This window comes from Equus przewalskii, chromosome 18, assembly GCF_037783145.1.
Source record: "Equus przewalskii isolate Varuska chromosome 18, EquPr2, whole genome shotgun sequence".
NCBI classification, from domain to species: Eukaryota; Metazoa; Chordata; class Mammalia; order Perissodactyla; family Equidae; genus Equus; species Equus przewalskii.
Genome location: NC_091848.1, coordinates 39,409,720 through 39,429,667, shown reverse-complemented (window position 1 = coordinate 39,429,667; position 19,948 = coordinate 39,409,720). Strand labels below are relative to the sequence as shown.

At 43.2% G+C, this 19,948-nt stretch overlaps 2 protein-coding genes across 3 annotated transcripts in view; one reads left to right on the top strand and one right to left on the bottom strand.

The window, feature by feature from the left end:
- The window catches only part of POLQ (DNA polymerase theta), a 119,795-nt gene extending 118,907 nt beyond the window's left edge, over window positions 1-888 (bottom strand). Inside the window, exon 1 of the mRNA XM_008516178.2 lies at window positions 567-888. The gene's annotated coding sequence lies outside the window, so the exon portion shown is untranslated. The remainder of the gene's footprint in view (window positions 1-566) is intronic.
- Window positions 572-19,948, top strand: FBXO40 (F-box protein 40). 2 transcript variants are annotated; one of them, XM_008516183.2, is made up of 5 exons: window positions 572-917; window positions 1,029-1,139; window positions 11,044-11,076; window positions 11,965-13,878; window positions 16,599-19,948. In XM_008516183.2, the coding sequence occupies exons 3-5, from the start codon at window positions 11,074-11,076 to the stop codon at window positions 16,812-16,814; spliced, it is 2,133 nt and encodes a 710-aa protein (XP_008514405.2). In that variant the 5' UTR covers window positions 572-917; window positions 1,029-1,139; window positions 11,044-11,073; the 3' UTR covers window positions 16,815-19,948. The 2 variants fall into 2 exon arrangements, with proteins under 2 accessions (XP_008514405.2, XP_008514406.2); XM_008516184.2 differs by having other exon boundaries at window positions 672-917; window positions 1,049-1,139.

Here is a 19,948-nt window from a genome sequence, read left to right as displayed (position 1 = left end):
CAGCAGAATTTAGCACATCTGTTGTTAGCCCGTACATTCAGATAACTGCATTCTTGAGTAGTTGTTATGTGCTAGACATCATACAGGTGCTTTATCTAGATTACTACATTAATGTGTTAACATATTAACACATGGTCACACCCAAAATTATCATCTCCATTTCACGATTGGGAAAATTGAGATAGACAGTGGTTAAGGAACCTGGTCAGAGCCATATACCTAGAAATTAGCAAAGCCAGGATTATGTATTTTCTCTCCTCAGAAGCTAGCTGAATGGATTTCTTTGAAGAAGATAAAAAAGAGCACCAAACTGAGAGTTAGAATAACTGAGTCTTTCCTCTGGCTCTTCCACTAGCAAGCTGTGTGACCTTGGACAAAGGATTTAACTTCTCGAAACCGCTGTCCCCTCATCTGTAAAAAGAGGAAACTGCACTAAGGGAGCGCTAAGCCTCCCACCACACCTAATTCTCTCACACCCCTAATTCTATGCCTGATTTCTGAATTCCAAACTCCCCCTTTCCCAACCACCAGGGAAAGAAGAGGGCCAGGAGAGGACAGCCACTTACGTGACAGGACAAGAAATAGGAGATTCAGAAACAGGACCTCACGTCACTTGCACAAGCTGCTGCTTCAGCCAGTGATGAGTTTAGGTGAAAAGCATGGTTATAATTAGAGCAGCAGCCTGTCCTGAATGCTCCACCGGCCACCGTGAGCACAGCTGGATCTGCCGACTGCACGCACAGAAGTCTGAGAGGCTGCTCTGGCCTTGAAAATGGTCCTTCTGAAAGGGATTTTCCTCCTTCCTCAAGGGAAAGAAAACCCATTGATATAAAACCCTACTTCCCTTCTGGCTTCCCCTGCTAGATGCCACTCCAGCAGAGACCAAGTGTTGATAAATGCAGGAGAAAGAAAAGATGGTAAGCTGAGCCCGGTCACATTGCCTCTTGTGATATAGTTTTATTTTTAACTTCGAAACACTTGAACTATTTCTGTTGAAGTTTTCTCTCCTTTCCCTGCCTCCTCAACAGAACTCTGTCTTCTGCTGCAGCTGAATGAACCCCCAGCCACCTTCTGCGATCTGCTTGCTCACAATCAAGGGACACAGGTGCAGCAGATGCTGACTCAGCCGTGCCATTAAGGTAAGCTTTTCAAACACGAGCAGGTGCACCAGGGGAACATTTGGAGTGGTGAACACGGAGACAGGCTGAGCTGCACTTCACCTTTTTGCTCTGAGCAAGACAAGAGGGTTATTAAGCAAATTAAGTTATACGTGGAGGGAAAAGATTGGCGCTTTTATAGCCATATGTAATCTCCTGTTTTGAACCAAAAATCTTAGAGCAAGAAGAGACTACCTGCTTTCTAACTTAGGTTCTTTCTTCAACAATCAACCAGACTGGTTGTATGACATCTCTAAAGTTGCACGGTGGTGATGGCAGATCAGGGTGCAAGGGGAGGAGATGGTGAGGAAATAGGCAGAAGACCCAGAACCCAGGATTTCTATTTTCTAAAGTCTGAATGCTGTGATCTTTTCACCAGTCAGCATTTGCAATGTTAATTGCAAGTCATTCTCAGGTACCTTAAATTCCATCCCCTGTGTCACACTACCGGTAAATGTGGCACAACCATACTTACCACATACACTATTTAAACTCTGCTGCAGAGTTTAAAACCTTTTTTCTCTAAAAATATCCCCTAAATATGGTTCTCTCTTCCTCGGTTCTCTTCAATCCAAAATACATCTATGGAATAGAAGTGAAAGTATTTTACAAGTTGAAAAACTTATACAGGCTTTTGCATGCAAATCAAAAATTATTACAAACTTGAAACTTGTACATCCAGAGGGACAAAGTAAGATGATTAAAGATACTTGAGGTATCAAAAGCTTTAAAATATAGGTAGATCATTTCTAGATTTTGGAATAAATGCATAGTGTTGCATGCACAAACAAATTGGCAGAGATAAGGGAACAGTGTTTATTTTCTTGTTTTCCTCTGGGCCTCGCTTTAGCGTTATATAGTTCAAAGTTCAGCTAAGGACATCCTGGGAAGTGGCCTATGCAGCAAAAGAGATTCTGTACACTCTGAACTTTGCAGTGTACAGACTAATGGCTCCAATGTCAAGTAAAAGGAGATCTACCCAGACACCCTAAGTCCTGGTTCCTTCCTGCCTGCCTCTGTAACCTCCAGACACATCCCATAACTCTACTATAGGTGTCTGGGTTATAATCATGCCTGTTTGCTGGGCACAGTCAAATGCACTGTGTATAATTGCCTAACTTCATTTAGTTTTGTCAGGGTTTCCATGGCACCAAGGTCTTCACGGTGTGCGCTGGGGTGCGGTCCTAGCAAGACTGGGGTGTGTTGGCCTAGGAGTGACCAAGCAGGCAGGCTGACTCACAGCTACCCCTAGATAATTCGGCCAGTTGGCACTTTCTTGCCCAATACAAAACAGTAATTTAAAACACTGATACTAATAATATAATTACGATATGAGCATTAACTAGCTAATTAAATGACTAGAAAGTTTAAAAGTAGAGAGATTTCTAGCATAAGTGGAGAATCGCACATGGCGAAGTTGAAGAGCTTTGGCGAAGGATGGTTATGTTTTTAGGGTATAGTGAAAGTGCCGAAATCATAGCCCGGAAGCCCAGGATTATGGAAGCAGATGTGGGAACTATCCTCAGCCAACAGTTGGTTTTAAAATCTCAAGAGGCAAAGGAACTACTTTAATATTTAACTTTATACATTTTCTTTCCCTGGAATTAAACATCTCCATAGCAGGGAAACAGGTTAGCAATGTATAATTAAGGTAACTAATTAATTGGTTGGTTAATAAGTTAAGAATTAAAGACTGTCTCTGATCTTTAACTTTTGACCTTGTCACTTCCCCTGAGGTTAAAGCTCAGGAATAAATAATTATTGCCGGGGCTAGCCGCAGGAGGAGGTAAAATAGTTAGTGGCTGACATCATGTGAGGGGTACTGGGAAGGCCCCTTGCCTAAAAATATCGCCCTGACCTCACCCCTGTTTGCCTGCTACCTTTAAAATGATAGTAAAGAATGTTAAAGCTATTGTCTGTTAATCCCATTCTCTTTCGCTTGAGTCAGTGATTTAAATATACCTGCTATCTGCCTTCTCATGACCTTGCTGGCCAGCAACACTTAGTCATCACCTCTCTTCTCTTTTGCCCTCGGTACCATTTAAGCTGCCCGAATGCCCTTGGCCACCACCACACAGGTAGCTCTGTGTGGCCCTGTGGTTTCTGCGGAGTCTCTCCACAAAACATCAAGGTCAAGTAGAAAAAAAGAAAAGCATATGATGAGAGCCAGAGACTCTTTTTCCATTCAGCTAAGGCTACATTAACCTAAAAAAATGGAAAAGATTTATTTTTCTTCCTTAAAAAAAAAACCTAATTATTGTACATCTGACATCATTACACTTTTCTCCTAAATCTGTTTCAAGTTGCTCTCACAGCTCTTTCAAAATGCTGCCTTCTTTAGGGTTCTATTCCGTTTCATTCAATTCAATCCTATTCAATAAATGTTGAATGAGTGCTGTGAGCGGTGTTGGCTGTACCCACTCTTTCAGTCCCTTAGAGGGGCATCCCCGCTCTTCCTTGGTATTCAAGTCAGAGCTCCTTTCCCCTCCTGAACACACTCCACTGGTCACAGCACCTCTACTCCATCCACACTCTTCATCAGACTCTCTCTCACCACTCACACATCACAGCAACTTCCCTCAGGTGGTACAGACTCCCGCAGCCAGCTGCCAAAGCGAAGCTGAGCCTCAGTGGACACCTTCCTTTTTTCTTAATGAACAGAATAATATATGTAAACAATACGTGGGCCTAGGAAACAAAGATGCCCTTAGGTTGCCTTTGTGGTGTCTAAGAGGTCCTCCAGGCTTGGTGAAGTACTATTTGAATTCCTAAGAGTTAAGGAATAAATAATTTGTGGTGATTACAAGGGGCCAAAAAGGGGAGAAATTAGGGAAATTCACATTCTTAAAGGAGTGAGGTAAGGTTTTTTTTTTTAATGGGCTTTGAAGATGATTAAGCTGGTAGTGGTATATAAGATGCATTGGAGGGGCTGGCCCAGTGGCGCAGCAGTTAAGTTCGCAAGTTCCGCTTTGGCGGCCTGGGGTTCACTGGTTCAGATCCCGGGTGTGGACATGGCACTGCTTGGCAAGCCATGCTGTGGTAGGCGTCCCATATATAAAGTAGCGGAAGAAGGGCACGGATGTTAGCTCAGGGCCAGTCTTCCTCAGCAAAAAAAAAGAAGAAGAAGAAGAAGAGGATTGGCAGTAGATGTTAGTTCAGAGCTAATCTTCCTCAAAAAAAAAAAAAAGATACATTGGAATGAGGAAGAACTGAAAATTGAAAGGCCAGCCAAGGGCTGTGGGAATGATGCAATAGGAAGAAATAAAAGCCTGGACAAGGGAGGTGACCATGAGAATGACCTTCCTGATAAAGGAAGGCTAACAATTGAGTGACTCATGTATTAGACACTTTCTCTACTTTATCTCATTTGATTCTCACACAATCCTGTGGGTTATTAGGAGCTCCATTTTATGGATGAATAAATTAGCTTTAGGGAGATTAAATAATTTGCCAAGAATTGCTTAGCTAATACATGAGAGTGTTCATTAATTTACTTAATATTGAGGGTGTCAGGTAAGGCCTCTTTGTGGAAGTTAACACGTAAGCTGAAATTTTAATGGCAAGAAGGAGTCCATGATGCAGATGAGGAGCAAGGGGAGAATTTTGGTGAGAAGAGCAAGTACAAAGGCCCTACACAGGAATAAGCAGCAAGCCTGGAGCTAAGTGCTCAAGGGAGTGAGACGAGACAAAAGGGGCAAGGAGGGGACACTCATGCAGGGGCTTCTGGGCCAAGATAAGGACATCAGAGTTTATTCCTGTGATGGGAGTCCACTGGAGATTTTAAGCAGGGGAGTAACGACCTAATGTTAAAAGCTGTTAAAATCGCTCTTTCTGCTTGTGAATATGGGTTATGGGGCACAAGATGGGAGAAGTGAGGCTGCTACAAAGCTACGGCACCAGACCAGACGAGAGATGATGGTGCCTGGACCTGGCAGTGGTGGCAGAGATGGAAAGAGGTGGATAGCATTGCCTGCCGCCCTTTCAGACCTTCTCCAAGGCTTCCTACCTAACTGGGCAGTAGTTCCTTTGTGATTGAGAGTACCCAATATCAAGCTTCTTCTAGCTCAGTGGTTCTCAAACTTGAGCTTACAACAGAATCGGCGGGCTTCAGGAGGTCTGATTCAGCAAGTCTGATTAGGTAGGGCCCAATAATTTACATTTCTAACCAGTTCCCATGGAATGCCAATGTTGTTGGTCTGGGTACCACACGGTAACGACTACTGTTCTAGCTGACTTGCCTTTGCTTATTAACTTACTGCTATCTGAGCGGGCCACACAGCGCCACAAACCTGCATCAGATAAAGTTTCTGCTCTCTTGCCAGGTTCTGAACTCTCCCCTCTTTCTTTAAAGAAATATCCATTCCTCAAACGCATGCACCTAGTCTTTCCATCTACTCATATTCCATTTAAACTGCCTCCAGTACATCCACTAAAAAAAAAAATCAGTAAGGTCTTTGAACTGTTTAATTCTAAATTATATGATTTTGACTGCTGTCTCCTCTAGACAGGGAAACTTTAAAATTCATATTTCGAGGAAATTATTTTGGCCATAGACTTGGATGAGGTTCTTTTCTTTTTTTCCTCCCCAAAACCCCAGTACGTAGCTGTAAATTCTAGTTGTAGGTCCTTCTAGTTCTTCTATGTGAGCCACTGCAACAGTGTGACTACTGACAGATGAGTGGTGTGATTCTGTGCTTGGGAACCAAACCCAGGGCACCAAAATGGAGCGTGCTAAACTTTAACCACTAGGCCATCAGGGCTGGCTCTGAGGTTCACTTTTAAGAGGATGGAATGTATTGCCTTTTCAGACAGGAAACAAGAATTTAGAGGTGAACACAGGGGCATAGAAACTGGAGGAGGAAATGACAGTTAGATAACCATATTCTGTTTCGGGCATAGAATTGACAGTTTTTTCACAGTGAAGAGTTTATATAATCTACATGCTTTGATTTAGTCTGTTTCACTTTAAATCTCAAAATTCATATTGCAGTGCAGATTTTTAACCCTAAAAAGCTTCCCTTTTTACATTTGTATTCCCTGAAATGCAAAGCCATGGGACCTGGGTATTCTTCTTGTTTCTACTCTTCAGATGGGGCATAGTATGGAATGTGGTCAAGAGGAGGACAAAAAAAAAAAAATCATCATAGAGATGGAAGTGCTTCCTAACGAAGAGCATCTGTCTCCTCTACAACCCGGAAAGATTATACATATAGACACCTTTCTGTGCCCCAACTGGGGGAAGAGAGGCTCTCCCCTGATAGACTCAAGCCACGGGCCTGCATTCTCCCCAAATCTTGGGGATAGACCACATATGTCTCTGTGGGTCTCTGAGGAACCAGTGTGATAGAGCAAAGAGTACAGAATTTGAAGCCAGACAAACTTAGGTCTCTTTGTGCCTCAATATCCTTACCTGCAAACTGGAAACAGTAATATCCACCTCACATGGTTATTGGGAAAATTAAAGGACATATAATGTAAAACACGTTAGGCTCTAATATCTTATTTTCCTTCCTCTGTGACATCCAAAATACAGAGAAACCATTCAACCCAGGAAAGTCAGACAAACCCCATGGAGAATAAGGATCCAGTCACTCATTGCACTGGAACAGAAATTAGGAGAACAGGGCATCTTATGTCCCAAGACAACCAATGATATATCTAATTTGATTAACTTGGAAACACCACTTGGCTCCAACCTAAGGTGATCAATCACCTGTTCAAGTTTGCCTGTGACTAAGAGGTTTCCTGTGACCTTGGACTTGCAGTGCGAAAACCAGGAGAGTCTCAGACAGACCAGGATGATCAGTCACCCTGCTTACCCAGCAATAATTAGACTATCAAGAATTTTGGATTGTCCTTTATCTCATTGGGAACAATTTCCCCCAGATACACAACAAAAGGTTCAGATGTGATTTTTTTATGCCCTTAGGCTGTATTTGTCTTTCTCCTTCCCTCTACAGTCAAACTTCTCCAAAGTGTGGTCCTCACTCACTGTGTCTTTCTGCTCAGCACATGTCCTTTCTCAAAGTCACTCACCTGGTGTAGCTCCAGAGCCTGGCAGAAGATCTTTAAATAGCAGTATGAAAAAAACAACAACAGCATCTTTTTTGCCTGCATGAATTGTTTTCCTTTTCTCCTAAAGGGATATTTTCAAATAACTTCAAAGAGATGTTGAGCAATAAGGCTCCACCACAAATGTTTCCAGCTTCAATAACACTGTTGCTAAGAACCACACTTTCTAACGCTGAAGGGTAAGAAATGATTGGGCTTAAAGTTCGTCACCACTCTCCCTCCAGCAATACACATGCCTGCTACTGGGGCAGAGGTCTCACTACACACGTCTTTTATGAATAGAAAGCAGATGGTCACATTCTCCCAGCCAGGGCACAGGCCCTTCCAATGTTGGAGTGCTTGCTTAATAGCTTTCCCCTGCCCTCCAAGCAAACACCACATTTTGAATGGCCAAGGGTCCCACTGCACAGCTAGAATGCCACATTTGCTCTGGCAAGAGCTCTTTGGGGAACTGCCATGAGCAGTGGCCTCGTCTTCATTGTTCTTAACCTCACAGCAGCATTTGAGGCTATCGCTCACCCTTTCCTTTACATCTGGGCAACATAGTCCTGACTCTCTTAGCTTTCTGGTCTCTCCTTCTCTGGCTCTACTTCTTCCTAATGTCCCCAAAGTGATAATTCTCAGCTATGTACTTCACGGCTCAAATTTCTATTCTGTGTTCTCATCTCCCCAGTTATGGCTCCTCTGTCACTTTTAAGTGGCTAATTCCCAAGTCTGCATCTCTGTATTCTAACCCCTCGTCTTCCCATCCACATGATCTGTCACCACCTCAAGCAACTTGTGTTACACTTGTTGGACCCATCTTTCCTCCCAAAACAGTTCCCTCATCAGACCTCTATTTTTCTCAGAATTATACCCAATATTCTTTCTTCTTGGTTCAAATTCTTGGCATCTCCTTTGACTCTGCTTTTTCCCCCATCTCCAGCAAGAATCAAAAATGTTAGCTTATTGCCCTTGTAATGTCTTCTATCTTTCTCATCTTGCCTATTTTTACTGTCATCAGTCTTAACTATTCAAGCCTCCATCACGTTCTCTACATAGCAGTTTCTAAGTCTAGGTCCTCCCATTCCATCCCTCCACCACTACTAGTTAACACCCCAATTACAATGTTAAATCTTTCCTTATTGAGTACTAAATAATTCCAGATGCTTGAGCCTAATACTTAAGAATTTCCAAAATAAATCCACAATGGATGTTTTTCCCCCAGGAGTGATCTGGAATATGGCAGGAGCCTACCTGAATGTTGAATTGTATGTTCAAAGATCCAGTAGGTGGACTCTTGCATCCAAAAGATGCGCTCCTTGACCAATCCTATTCTGCTCCCTTTCAGTCCAACCCTCAGAGCCTTTCCATTCTGCTCAGTGCCCTCTCTGGCTTTAACACCTTGACTTATCTTCTACTGGGTCCTGAACCTGTTGATGCTCTGGCTTGCAGCTTCTCATCTATCTCCTGATTCAGGCAGACTATTAGGGGTATAGGGCACTCTGGTATGATCCCTCTTTCAACTCAGTAGTCTCAGTGCATAAGAATCTGATGGGGAATGTGTTAACAGTGTAAATTCCAGGACACACCCCTCACTCAGGTTTGGGGTGCAGCCAGTGTCCATCCATAGCAGTGTCGTTCAATAGAACTTTCCATGAAGTTGGAAATGTTCTATTCTGTTGTCTAATAGAGTAGCTAACAACCATATGTGGCTACTGAGCACTTGAAATGTAGCTAGTATGACTGAGGAACTGAATTATTAACTTTATTTCATTTTGATTAATTGAGCCACATGTGGCCAGTGGCTACCCTACAGAACAGTGCACAGCTATAGATTTAACAAGCATCACAACTGCTTCTAATGAACTGTAGTGTTTAAGAACCACTTTAACAAGCAGCCAGGTGACCCTTATGCTCACTTCTTGGCACATAGCAGGTAATCAACAAATATTTGTTGAATGAATGGATGAACAAATGAATACATAAATGAACAACAATTTCTTTGAGATTTAAGGCTCTCTCTTCTGAAAAAGAAAAGTTGAGGGGGCTTTTCCATATTAAAAGAGGCTAAAAAGACTTACCAACCAAATGTAATAAACTGACCTTAAAGGGATCCTCATTCAAAAACTAAAAATAAAATAAAATAAAAGTATAGAAGACATTTTGGGGACAATTGGGGAAATTTGAATATAGACAGCATGTTACATAATATTAGAAAATTATTTTTAGTTTTCTGAGGTGAGATAATGTTACTGCAGTTACAAAGGAAAATGTCCTTATTCTTAGGAAATAGATGCTAAATTACTTACGGATGAAGTGTCATGATATCAGCAACTTATTTTCAAGTAGCTTGCCCAAAAATTTGTGCGTGTGTGTGTATTGAGAAAGAAAGAGAGAGAGAGAAAGCAAAAGAGGCAAAATGTTAATTGTCAAATCTTGGTAGAGTATGTTTGGGTGTTCCATTACATATAGGAACACCTTCACCTTTCCTGTATATTTGAAATTTTTTTAAAAGTTTTAGGAAAATTCACCCACAATGAATTGGCAAATCCTAAAGAAAAATAAAATAAAATTTAAAAAGACTGCATCTTCTGACTTTCAGATGCTAACCCCACCTGCACGCCACCCCACCCCATTCCAGAATAACAGTGCTGAAATTATACTACAAGTTCTCTAGACCAGGCATTGCAAACAGGGAACTACAGAGCCTATGTAGCCTGCACACACATTTTCCTTGGCCCAAACAGAGGTTTTTCAAAAAAATTAAATTAGTTCCCAACATTTAAAATTCCAAGGATTTTTATCTTGATATATTATGTAATAAAATATTTTGCATTACAATGAAATATAAAACACCTGTTTGATAAGAACAACCATGTATAGATCACTTCCTACAAGACAAGTACTGTTCTTAGAGTTTCAGGTATGTTTAACTCATTTCCTCCTCACAACAGCACGAGGAGACAAGGACTGCTATCAGCCTCCCTGTACAGATGGGGAAACTCATGGACAAAGAGGTTAAGGAACTTTCCCCAAGTCTCACAGCTACTGACTTGTAGTGCCAGGGTTGAATCCCATGCAGTCTGCCTTCTAACCACTGCACTATACTACCACTCACAAAAATATGCATCCCCAGTTTCTCTGAAAAACCAGAAGATCTGGCAACACCTTCCCACATGGGACCAATAGATCAGAGCTGAGGAGCTGTATTCCCCTGAAGGCAGGGCATCTCCTCTTCTGCTTGCCCGAGTCCCCACTCAGCCTGCTTCTGGGGCCTCTGGGGTTGAGCCCTGCTTTAGCCACAGCACAGCTGAATACACCAGGGTGAATGACACGTGATAGATATTTCCCAGACACCTGTCCACTGCCCCAGATCAAGCTAGATATAAGGCTGACCTCTAAGTAGAGATGAAACCCCAGTGGGAGAGAAGGCCAGAAGGGTAATTTGGGCCAGATTGGAGGGAGGTTTGGAATGTCAGGATAATTGTTGGTGGACAATGGAGAAAAGCTACAGGAAGCATAAATTACACATCCCATGGCTGGTAAGATGCCCCATCTGAGGCCAGTGTGGTCAGTGAAAAGAACATGGGCTAGCGTGGCCTGGCTTGGAATCTGATTCCATCACTTAGCAGCTGTATAACCTTGGACAAGTCATTTAACTTCAGCTTCCATCTCCTTGGCTATAAAACGGAGGCAATGGCATTTACCTCCAGGGTGGTGGAAGGAATTAAGTGAGAGAGCATGTGAAGTCTCTTCGGTCCCTGCTAATTGAGATAACCAAAATTCTTTTCTTACTAATCATTGATGTACATACTTTCCTATTTTTCCCTAGAATTACAAAGCACGAAGAAACTGGGAAGCTATGGTAAGTACCAGAGGCTTACTGGATATTCACCTTTCAGAGTTCCGGTTCTGGCTTCATTTAGCCATAGCCCAAGCAGCTGGCAGACTTGTCCTTATGGTTTGATGGTATTTATTGGCTTTTTGCCAAACCAGAGATGCTAGAGAAGAACCTAGAAGAAATTGACATGGAGAAGGGAGAAAGCAGAGAGCTGAGAAAGATTTGTAAGGAAAGGTTTTTAGTAAAACTTCAAAAATGAAAAAGCAAAAAATGCAGCAGTAATCTAAATGGCTAACAATTCCTTCAATCAGCAAATATTGTTGAGTACCCACAGTGGTCCAGGACCTGTGACAGGTGCTGGGGCTGCAGATGTGAACACAACCAGACATGGCCCCCGTCCTCCTAGCACACCCCTTGGTGGTAGTTGGTTAAATGAACGACAGCACACTCATTCTGGAATGTTACACTGCCATTATGAAGCAAGTTTGCAAAGAATAACTAATGATACAGTCCAGTCTCACGTAATAATAGCAAGTTAAAAAGCAGGCTGCAAAATTGTATGCATAGGATTACCTATGTAATATAAATCACCCATAATCCACAACTCAAAAACAACAATTATCAACACTGTAGTCCATTACATTCAACTTTTTTTTCTATTCTAACCATGTCTACTACATACATAGAATAAAACTATTGAAAAATAAAGAAAAGAGTTGATGTTATTTCTGGATTGTGGGACTATGCGTGATTTTTGCTTTCTTCACTATGATTTTCTGTATTTTCCAAGGTTCCTATAATAAGCATGTATGGACAGGAAATAAGTCAGTTAAAACATGGTCACAGACATACATAAAGCTTCTCTTCCAGCAGTCATTTGTTTTCTCTTTCCCCCTCCTCTGGTGTCTCCAGGGCAGGGCACGCAGGCCTCCACCAGGGCAGCACAGGCATTGTGAGAGATGCTTCAACCGTCACTGCCATGTTCCTGTGGAGCCCAATGTCTCCTGCCTGGTGATAAACTGCCACCTGTCCTGTGGCGCTACCTTCCACATGTGCAAAGAGGCAGAACATGAGCTTCTCTGCCCCTTAGAGCAGGTTCCGTGTCTCAACTCTGAATATGGCTGCCCCCTTTCCATGTCCCGCCACAAGCTGGCCAAGCACCTGCAAGTGTGCCCCGCCAGTGTGGTCTGCTGCTCCATGGAGTGGAACCGCTGGCCAAACGTGGACTCTGAAACAACCCTTCATGAGAACATCATGAAAGAGACCCCCAGTGAGGAGTGTTTGGACACAGCCCTGGCCCTCCAGGACCAGAAGGTCCTTTTCAGATCTCTGAAAATGGTAGAACTTTTCCCAGAAACCAGAGAACCCACTGAGGAGGAACCTATTATGAATGGTGAAGCCAGTTGGGAGGAAATGGGAGGAGCAGTGGGTGGAGCAGATGCCAGGTTGGTATCAAACGACTCTCTGTCAGCGACTAACAGAGAGATGGTAGAGCTGAGTCAAGAAGAACGAGAGGTGTTAGCTAAAACCAAAGAAGGGATGGACCTGGCCAAGTTTGACAAGTGGGAAAATATGTTCAGCAAAGAGCATGCAGCTTCTGCTTTAACGGACTCATCAACGAGCTGTGAGAGCAAGAGCAGGAAAGGCCCAGGGAAAGAACAGATTTCCAGTGGCAATAACATGGTAAAAGAAGATACTGCCAATGAGAAAGAACCGCAGGAAAACCAGAAGCAGCAGGACTCTCATGGAGCCATGGAAACGACAGGGCTTGCCCCTTGGCAGGATGGTGTTCTGGAAAGACTGAAAACGGCTGTGGATGCAAAGGACTATAATATGTATCTGGTGCACAATGGGAGGATGCTTATTCACTTTGGTCAGATGGCTGCTTGTACACCTAAGGAGAGAGACTTTGTTTATGGCAACCTGGAAGCTCAGGAAGTGAAGACTGTTTACACCTTCAAAGTTCCTGTGAGCTACTGTGGGAAGCGGGCTCGCCTTGGAGACGCCATGTTGAGTTGTAGGCCAGGTGAACACAAGGCAGTAGATACTTCAGATTTGGGGATCACTGTGGAGGACCTACCCAAATCAGATCTCATCAAGACCACCCTCCTGTGTGCTTTGGAAAGAGAACTCAAAGGTCATGTCATCTCCGAATCCAGGAGCATTGACGGGCTGTTTATGGATTTTGCTACACAGACATACAATTTTGAGCCGGAACAGTTTTCCTCTGGGACGGTGCTGGCTGACCTCCTAACCACTGCCGAACCGGGTGGGCTCCATGTGGAGCTCCACAGTGAGTCTGTGACCAGGAGGCACAACAAGAGCAGCTCTGCCTTCACTTTCACTTGCAACAAATTCTTCAGGAGGGATGAATTCCCCCTACACTTCAAGAACGTCCACACAGACATTCAGTCATGTCTCAACGGCTGGTTCCAGCATCGATGCCCCCTCGCCTACTTGGGATGTACATTTATTCAAAACCATTTCCGTCCCCCAGGGCAAAAGGCAAAAGTCATCTATAGTCAGGAGCTTAAGACCTTTGCCATCAAGCCGGAGGTTGCTTCAGAGCTCAGTGAGGGAAGGAAGAACAACCACCTCTCAAGCCATGGAGGAAAAAACCAGAATTCTCTAACCAGCCTGCCCCTGGAGGTTTTGCAGTACATTGCTGGGTTCTTGGACAGCATCAGCCTGTCCCAGCTCTCCCAGGTGTCTGTGCTGATGAGGAATATCTGTGCCACTTTGTTACAAGAGAGGGGGATGGTCCTCCTGCAGTGGAAGAAGAAAAGATATTCCCATGGAGGCACCTCCTGGAAAGTCCACAGAGAGGCAAGTAGACACTCATTCATTCAACAAATATTTATTAAGAGCCTCGTATGTGCCAAGCACTGTACTAGGCACTAAGATTGTACTAGGCTACTGGGAATAAGACATAGTCCCTGAACTCAAGGAGATTAGTCTAGTAGGGGAGATAGACCCATAAACTATACATGACAATACAGATAGCAGTGCCTGTTTATCCATAAGTATGTGTGCTGGATATCTTCTGTTTGCTCACATGATCCATTCTCCAACCTTCTCTACTGTGATCTGTCCCCCAGGAGGCTGAGTTCTACAGATGGCCTTAACCAGCTCCCTTGCCCTCCAGCTTCCAGTTGGGCTAATCTAATGGGAGTGTCAGTGGGAGATGGGAGGGAGGGAGAAGGGTGAGGTTGACATATCTATTCTTCTGGCTTCCTCCCTGCATCATTCTCCCTCCATGACACTTTGCACTGGCTTTTCTCTCTGCTGAAGGTGGCTCTATCAGTATTCACACAATTACTCATTCTGTATTCCGATGACCTCCCTTCTTCTTCACTTTCAGGCCCAGGGCAGTAATATTCTAGATTGTTGCTAGCCCAGGTGCTATACTACATCTTGTGTCTTTCCTACACCCTCCCCGCACATTTACATATCATTCCTTTTTAAAATTCTCTTCAAATTACCCAGTTTAAGTGTGCCATCTGTTTCCTGCCTGGACTCTGATTGACATAGTATGCCAACAAATTCTCCTCAGTCCCATGTCAACTAATTTTTTTAAAATGGGTTTTGTCTTTATTAAAGGCATTTTGAAATTCTAAAATAATTTGATCCACTGATTTCCCCTAGTTCAAAGCCTATTTAATTTTTCAAATGACTCTGCTGTATAAATCAAAGAATCTTTCCCTTTGGAAAAACCTTGTTCCTTTTCCTTAGTCAGGTTATGGTTGTTTATCTATATTATAACTTCTACCAGCTTGTACCACACAGAAGTGAGACTCCTAATTCATGGTGTCCAAGGTGCTCTTAGCATCCGGTCTCATGGTAAATTTGTGGGTAATATGGGGCTGGCCCCGTGGCCGAGTGGTTAAGTTCGTGCGCTCCGCTGCAGGCGGCCCAGTGTTTCGTTGGTTCGAATCCTGGGTGCGGACATGGCACTGCTCATCAGACCACGCTGAGGCAGCGTCCCACATGCCACAACTAGAAGAACCCACAACGAAGAATACACAACTATGTACCGGGGGGCTTTGGGGAGAAAAAGGAAAAAATAAAATCTTTAAAAAAAAAAAAAAAAAAAAAAAAAAAAATTTGTGGGTAATATAAACCACAAATTTATGATGGCCATTTAGGTCAATAATTCCATAATCTCACTGTTGACTTTTTTCCCAATATGTGGGTATATGTAAACTGGCATTGGGAAGTTAGAGTTGTTCGCATCTATTTTTATTGGTTATGTCTAAAACATCTTGTGTATTTTCCATTATTTATTCCCTGAGCAGTCTCCTCAACAAAGAATTATGAGACTCTCCCTCATGTATCCATGCCTGCATCCACGTGTTAAATAGACACTGACTGCCGGCTAACCACTTGTTACGGATAAACATGAGTGAAACCAAGACCGTGCCCTGGGAAACTGCATAGTCTGGAACAGCTTCATATCTTCCACTGTAAAATCAGATGCAAATAATTTAATTTTCATACTAGAAATTCCATTATTTTTTGGCTCACTTTGGTCCCCAATTCAGTGATTGGTGACCACTCTTAACTATCATTTGGGACAAACTAATTTCCTTGCAGAAAGGAAGAAAGAGAATTTTGTTGGAGTTGAAGGATGCTAGTATTAAAATGGCTTTTTAAAGTAAAAAGGGAAATAGTTCCAAGATCTCAGGAAATACTTTTCTTGCATAAGAACAATGACAGGAAACTAAGGGTGAAGTGGTCAAGTTGAAAAGGTATCAGATTATGCCCACCCTTGTAGCCAAATTTTAAAACTAGTGACTTTGCCACCATATCCTAGGTGGAAAGGCCAGAGGGAATTTGAGTAACAGACTCCTAGATTTTTCCTGAGGTTTCTGTTCTAGTAAGACTCTTATTAGTTAGAATGATTCTAGTTTCAAGCAATAGAAAACCAATTTAAAATGGCATAAACAAAAAAGGTAATTTATTGACCCATATAACTAGAAAGTTCAAAGCAATGGCTACAGGTAAGGCTTGATCTAGAAGCTCAAAATGCCCCCAAATTACCTTTTTCTTTCTATTTCTTATCTCTACTTCCTCACTAGTGGTTCCATTCTTTCTCCCTTGGTGGTCCCTGATGGCTGCCTGCAACTCCTAAGGCAGCAACTTCCCAGTTCAAGTACAGAGGGAAAAAGAGAATCTGCTTCTTGACATCTCAAACAAAATTTCGGGAGTAGAGTCTCATTGCCACTAATTGTCCTGATTTGAACGATGTGTCTATTCTAGAACTAATCACTATTGCTGGGGATAGGGGATGAGTATGTGTCAATACGCAGATGGTGTTAGTCATGCCCACACAACTACCTGGCTGGCTGGGAAGATTACCAATTGGAAGGGGGAACTAGGAAATGGATGCTTCAGAAGGAACTAAGAAATGTCCACAGCAGCCACAAAATTCTCTCTGGAAGCAAAGAACAGAAAAACAGAAAGGCCTTTCCTTATACTGTTCAAATAAAGCTAGCCTGAGGGTATTGCCCCAATGTTGACGTCTGAGCTTCTATCTTTCCTAACAGATCTGGCAGTTCAGCAGCCTGTTCTCCAAAATCAAGAGCTGGGAGTTTAATGAAGTTGCTTCCATGTCTGAGCACCTGAAGGCCTGTCCTTTCAACATTGTAGAGCACAAGACTGACCCGATTCTTTTGACCAGCATGCGTCAGCCCCGCGAGCAGGCCCGAGAGAGCTTAGTCACCACCTTTAGAGCCAGAGCACGAGGCAGACACGCCTACTAAAGATTCAGATGCCGCCGTTCTTGGTTCCCCCTCAGAGTTTCTAACAGTAGGACGGAGTGTGATTTTGGGAACTTTCCTCTATAAACCGCATATGTGCTTACCTGGGTGTATTGCAACACGCGATGTCCTTCAAAACCTGAGCAGTTGCACAAGGGCTAAGAATTTCCTAAGCCGTGGCTTGTACAATTGCTATAGTGCCTTATTGATAACTTTTGTTTTTCTAAAATAAATCAGTTTGAGGAGAAGATAAGTAACTTGAGGCTATTTGGAAGATGAGCCCAAGTCCTTAGGAGAAGAGAGAGCAGTGAAATCCCATAACCAGCACAGGCCTGTGCTTTTGTGGAGAGCTTTTCAGTTTACAGCAGTTTCAGATTTATGGGGCAGGAAATGCAGGGATGGGGACTGAGGTGCCTCCCAGGGCACCCAGCATGAAGGGCACACAGTTTGAAGGTTGTGGAGCGGGGGTTTTCTTGACAGTCAAGTCCAGGGCTTCCTTTAGTCGCCCCACTGCCTCTAAAATAGTCCAGACACAGCCCGAAAGAATAGAGGTCTTGGCTGAGCACAGCAGCCTTGAGGATACCACAGGCCAAAGGATGAGAGGCAGAAATGAGGACACAGAGTTTGTTGTGTAGAATCTTGGCAACGCATAGAAGGACGGCCTTGAAAAATGAAGAAGAGTCCGAAGGAGACCCTATATTTTTGGAGAAAATTAGGACAAAAATCCACAAGCCTACTTTTAAGCATTTAATAATGACTTAAGAGTCCAGGTCCTTTTCTTCTGAAAATTATATTCTAGGTCTGGGTTAGGGAGAGCATAGGCATATCCCAGCACCACCCTAGGCTATCTGAAATGACCACAAGACACTAACACCAACTCACTGTTATGCCAGAACCCACAGGGTAGCTCAGGGAGGCCACACATTTAGCAAAGTTCAGACAAGGCCCACTGTAGTTCCTGTGGCACGAGTCGCCATGTCCTGGACACCACTTGAGTACCCCGTGGGGGATCTTGGGAAGACAGACATACGAACATAGTGGCTCCCTGTAATTGCTCCTGCTTATTCCTGGTCACTACTCCAGTCTATCGAAAATGGGTGATACTGCTTTTTAGTAACAAACAGTGAATACTCATGAGAACAAAAGTAAAATAACAATACACAATAGGAAACAGCATCCCCTAAAGCAGGGTTTCTGGGAACTAATGACATTTTGAGCTGGATAATTCCTTGTCGTAAGGGCCTGTCCTGTGTGTTATAGGATATTTAGCAGCATCCTTGGCCTCTATCCAATAGATACCAGTAGCACCCCTACTGCTGTAGCAACCAAAAATGTCTCCAGACATTGCTAACTACCCACTGGGAGCAAAATCGCTCCCAGTTGAGAAGCACTGCTCTAAAGGATGACATACCAGTGGCAGTAAGTTAGGATCAGCTTTTTAGTACAGCAAAATCTTATCTCGCGGGGTTATCTACAATGGTTACGATTTCATGCAGCTCTTCTTTATTTACTAAATAGATTTTAGACACATGGTGATTTTAAGTTAGGAACCAGATGGAGCTGATTTGTTTGATGTGGCTTCATGTCCTTGGGTCATGTGCAAAAGTACATCCTTTCAGCTCTCTCCAAGTGTAGCTGGAGCCAGGAAAGTTGAGCTATTTATCTTGTGTTTATCTCTCTCTCTCTCGCCTTAAGTGGTGCCATTTTCCCAGCAGTCCTAGCTGTCCTCAGGCAGGTGAGAAAGAAGAGAAAAGGAAGACAGCATTGTGGGGAAGCAGAGAACAAAGACCTTAGCCCACAAAAAAGTCTAGTCAATCTGGATGCTTGTTATTGCCTGGGTCTCTCTGAACATGGTCCAGAGCTGGAGTAGATGGAGTAGACGACACCTCTGAGAAGAGTCAAGAAGGCATTAGAGCAAGTCACAGAGTAGAAATTTGCTCATCTTTTCATTATTATGTGCCGCTTGGTACTATTTGGTAATGTGACTCTATTTTTCCTAATCCTTACTGTTTGGTTTATATTTCACATTTGTATATAAGGCACCATTTTCTAAAAATATAACTAGAGTGTGAGCTAAGATTTTATTCAGTGAAGATGAGTAACTGGAAACAACCAAACACTGAAGTTGGGGAAGAGTAAGAGTTCGCCAGGTGTCAGTTTCATGTGTTTTGAATCTAATCCCTCCTGTATGGAGAAAGAAAACCCCTAAAGTCCACTCTGGGTTTCTTATTTTACTAGAAAAAGAGAGAAAGGGGAGCTGTAGACCAAGGGAGATGAGAATCAAGGGCTACTGTTAGATGGATGAGAAGAACAGAGAAAGGCAGAGCACAGAGGGTTTTCCTTCACAGTCTGGGCAGCCCAGGCTCGGGAGAGCAGTCAGGAGAGTGCCGCAACGCTCAGTGGGCTGCACACGTCCAGTCACACTTGCCTTTCCCAGTGGCTGCCTTCAGAGCAATATTGAATTGATCAACATCCTCAAACGTGTTTGATAAGATATCGAATTATATATGTTGCGGTAAACCAGAATACTACGGGTGTCCACTGGTTTTCCCACAAGCACATTTCATGGTGAGAGGGCAGTGGGAGCAAAGGGAAGCCTTTTAGAGAGACTGTGGATTAGACAGAAGAGGATTTGATTAGTGAGATGAGGCTGTATTGGGCAGTATGAGCAGCAAGCATTATCTGACAGAGGCAAGACAGCTAGAAATGGCTTCAGATTAAGAAGCAGCTGAGGGGAATGAAAAAGGACCGTGTACTCAGGAATAGGAGCCTGGATGGGGAGATGTCTCTGAGCAGAGCTCTTGATGAGTATCAGCACCAGGAAAGTCAGTCTAGAGAAGAGATCAGCTGAATACAGAGGGTGAGGTCTGTGGAACCGAGGCAGAAAGGACCTTGCTACCTTAATAGCATAGGGATCTGGAAAAGAAGTTTCTGTCTTATAATGAAGGGAAAAGTGATAATCAACGTGGGACTTGGAGATGTACTAGGGAAATCATGTAAAAGTCTGATCTATGTGTGATGTCAAATCAAACTGAAGTGAAGAATGAGATTGTGTATATCTACGGTCACTTACCTCTGTATACTGGAAATCCCAATGTATCTATAAGTGGAAATAAAAGCCGCTTTGCACTCTGGAA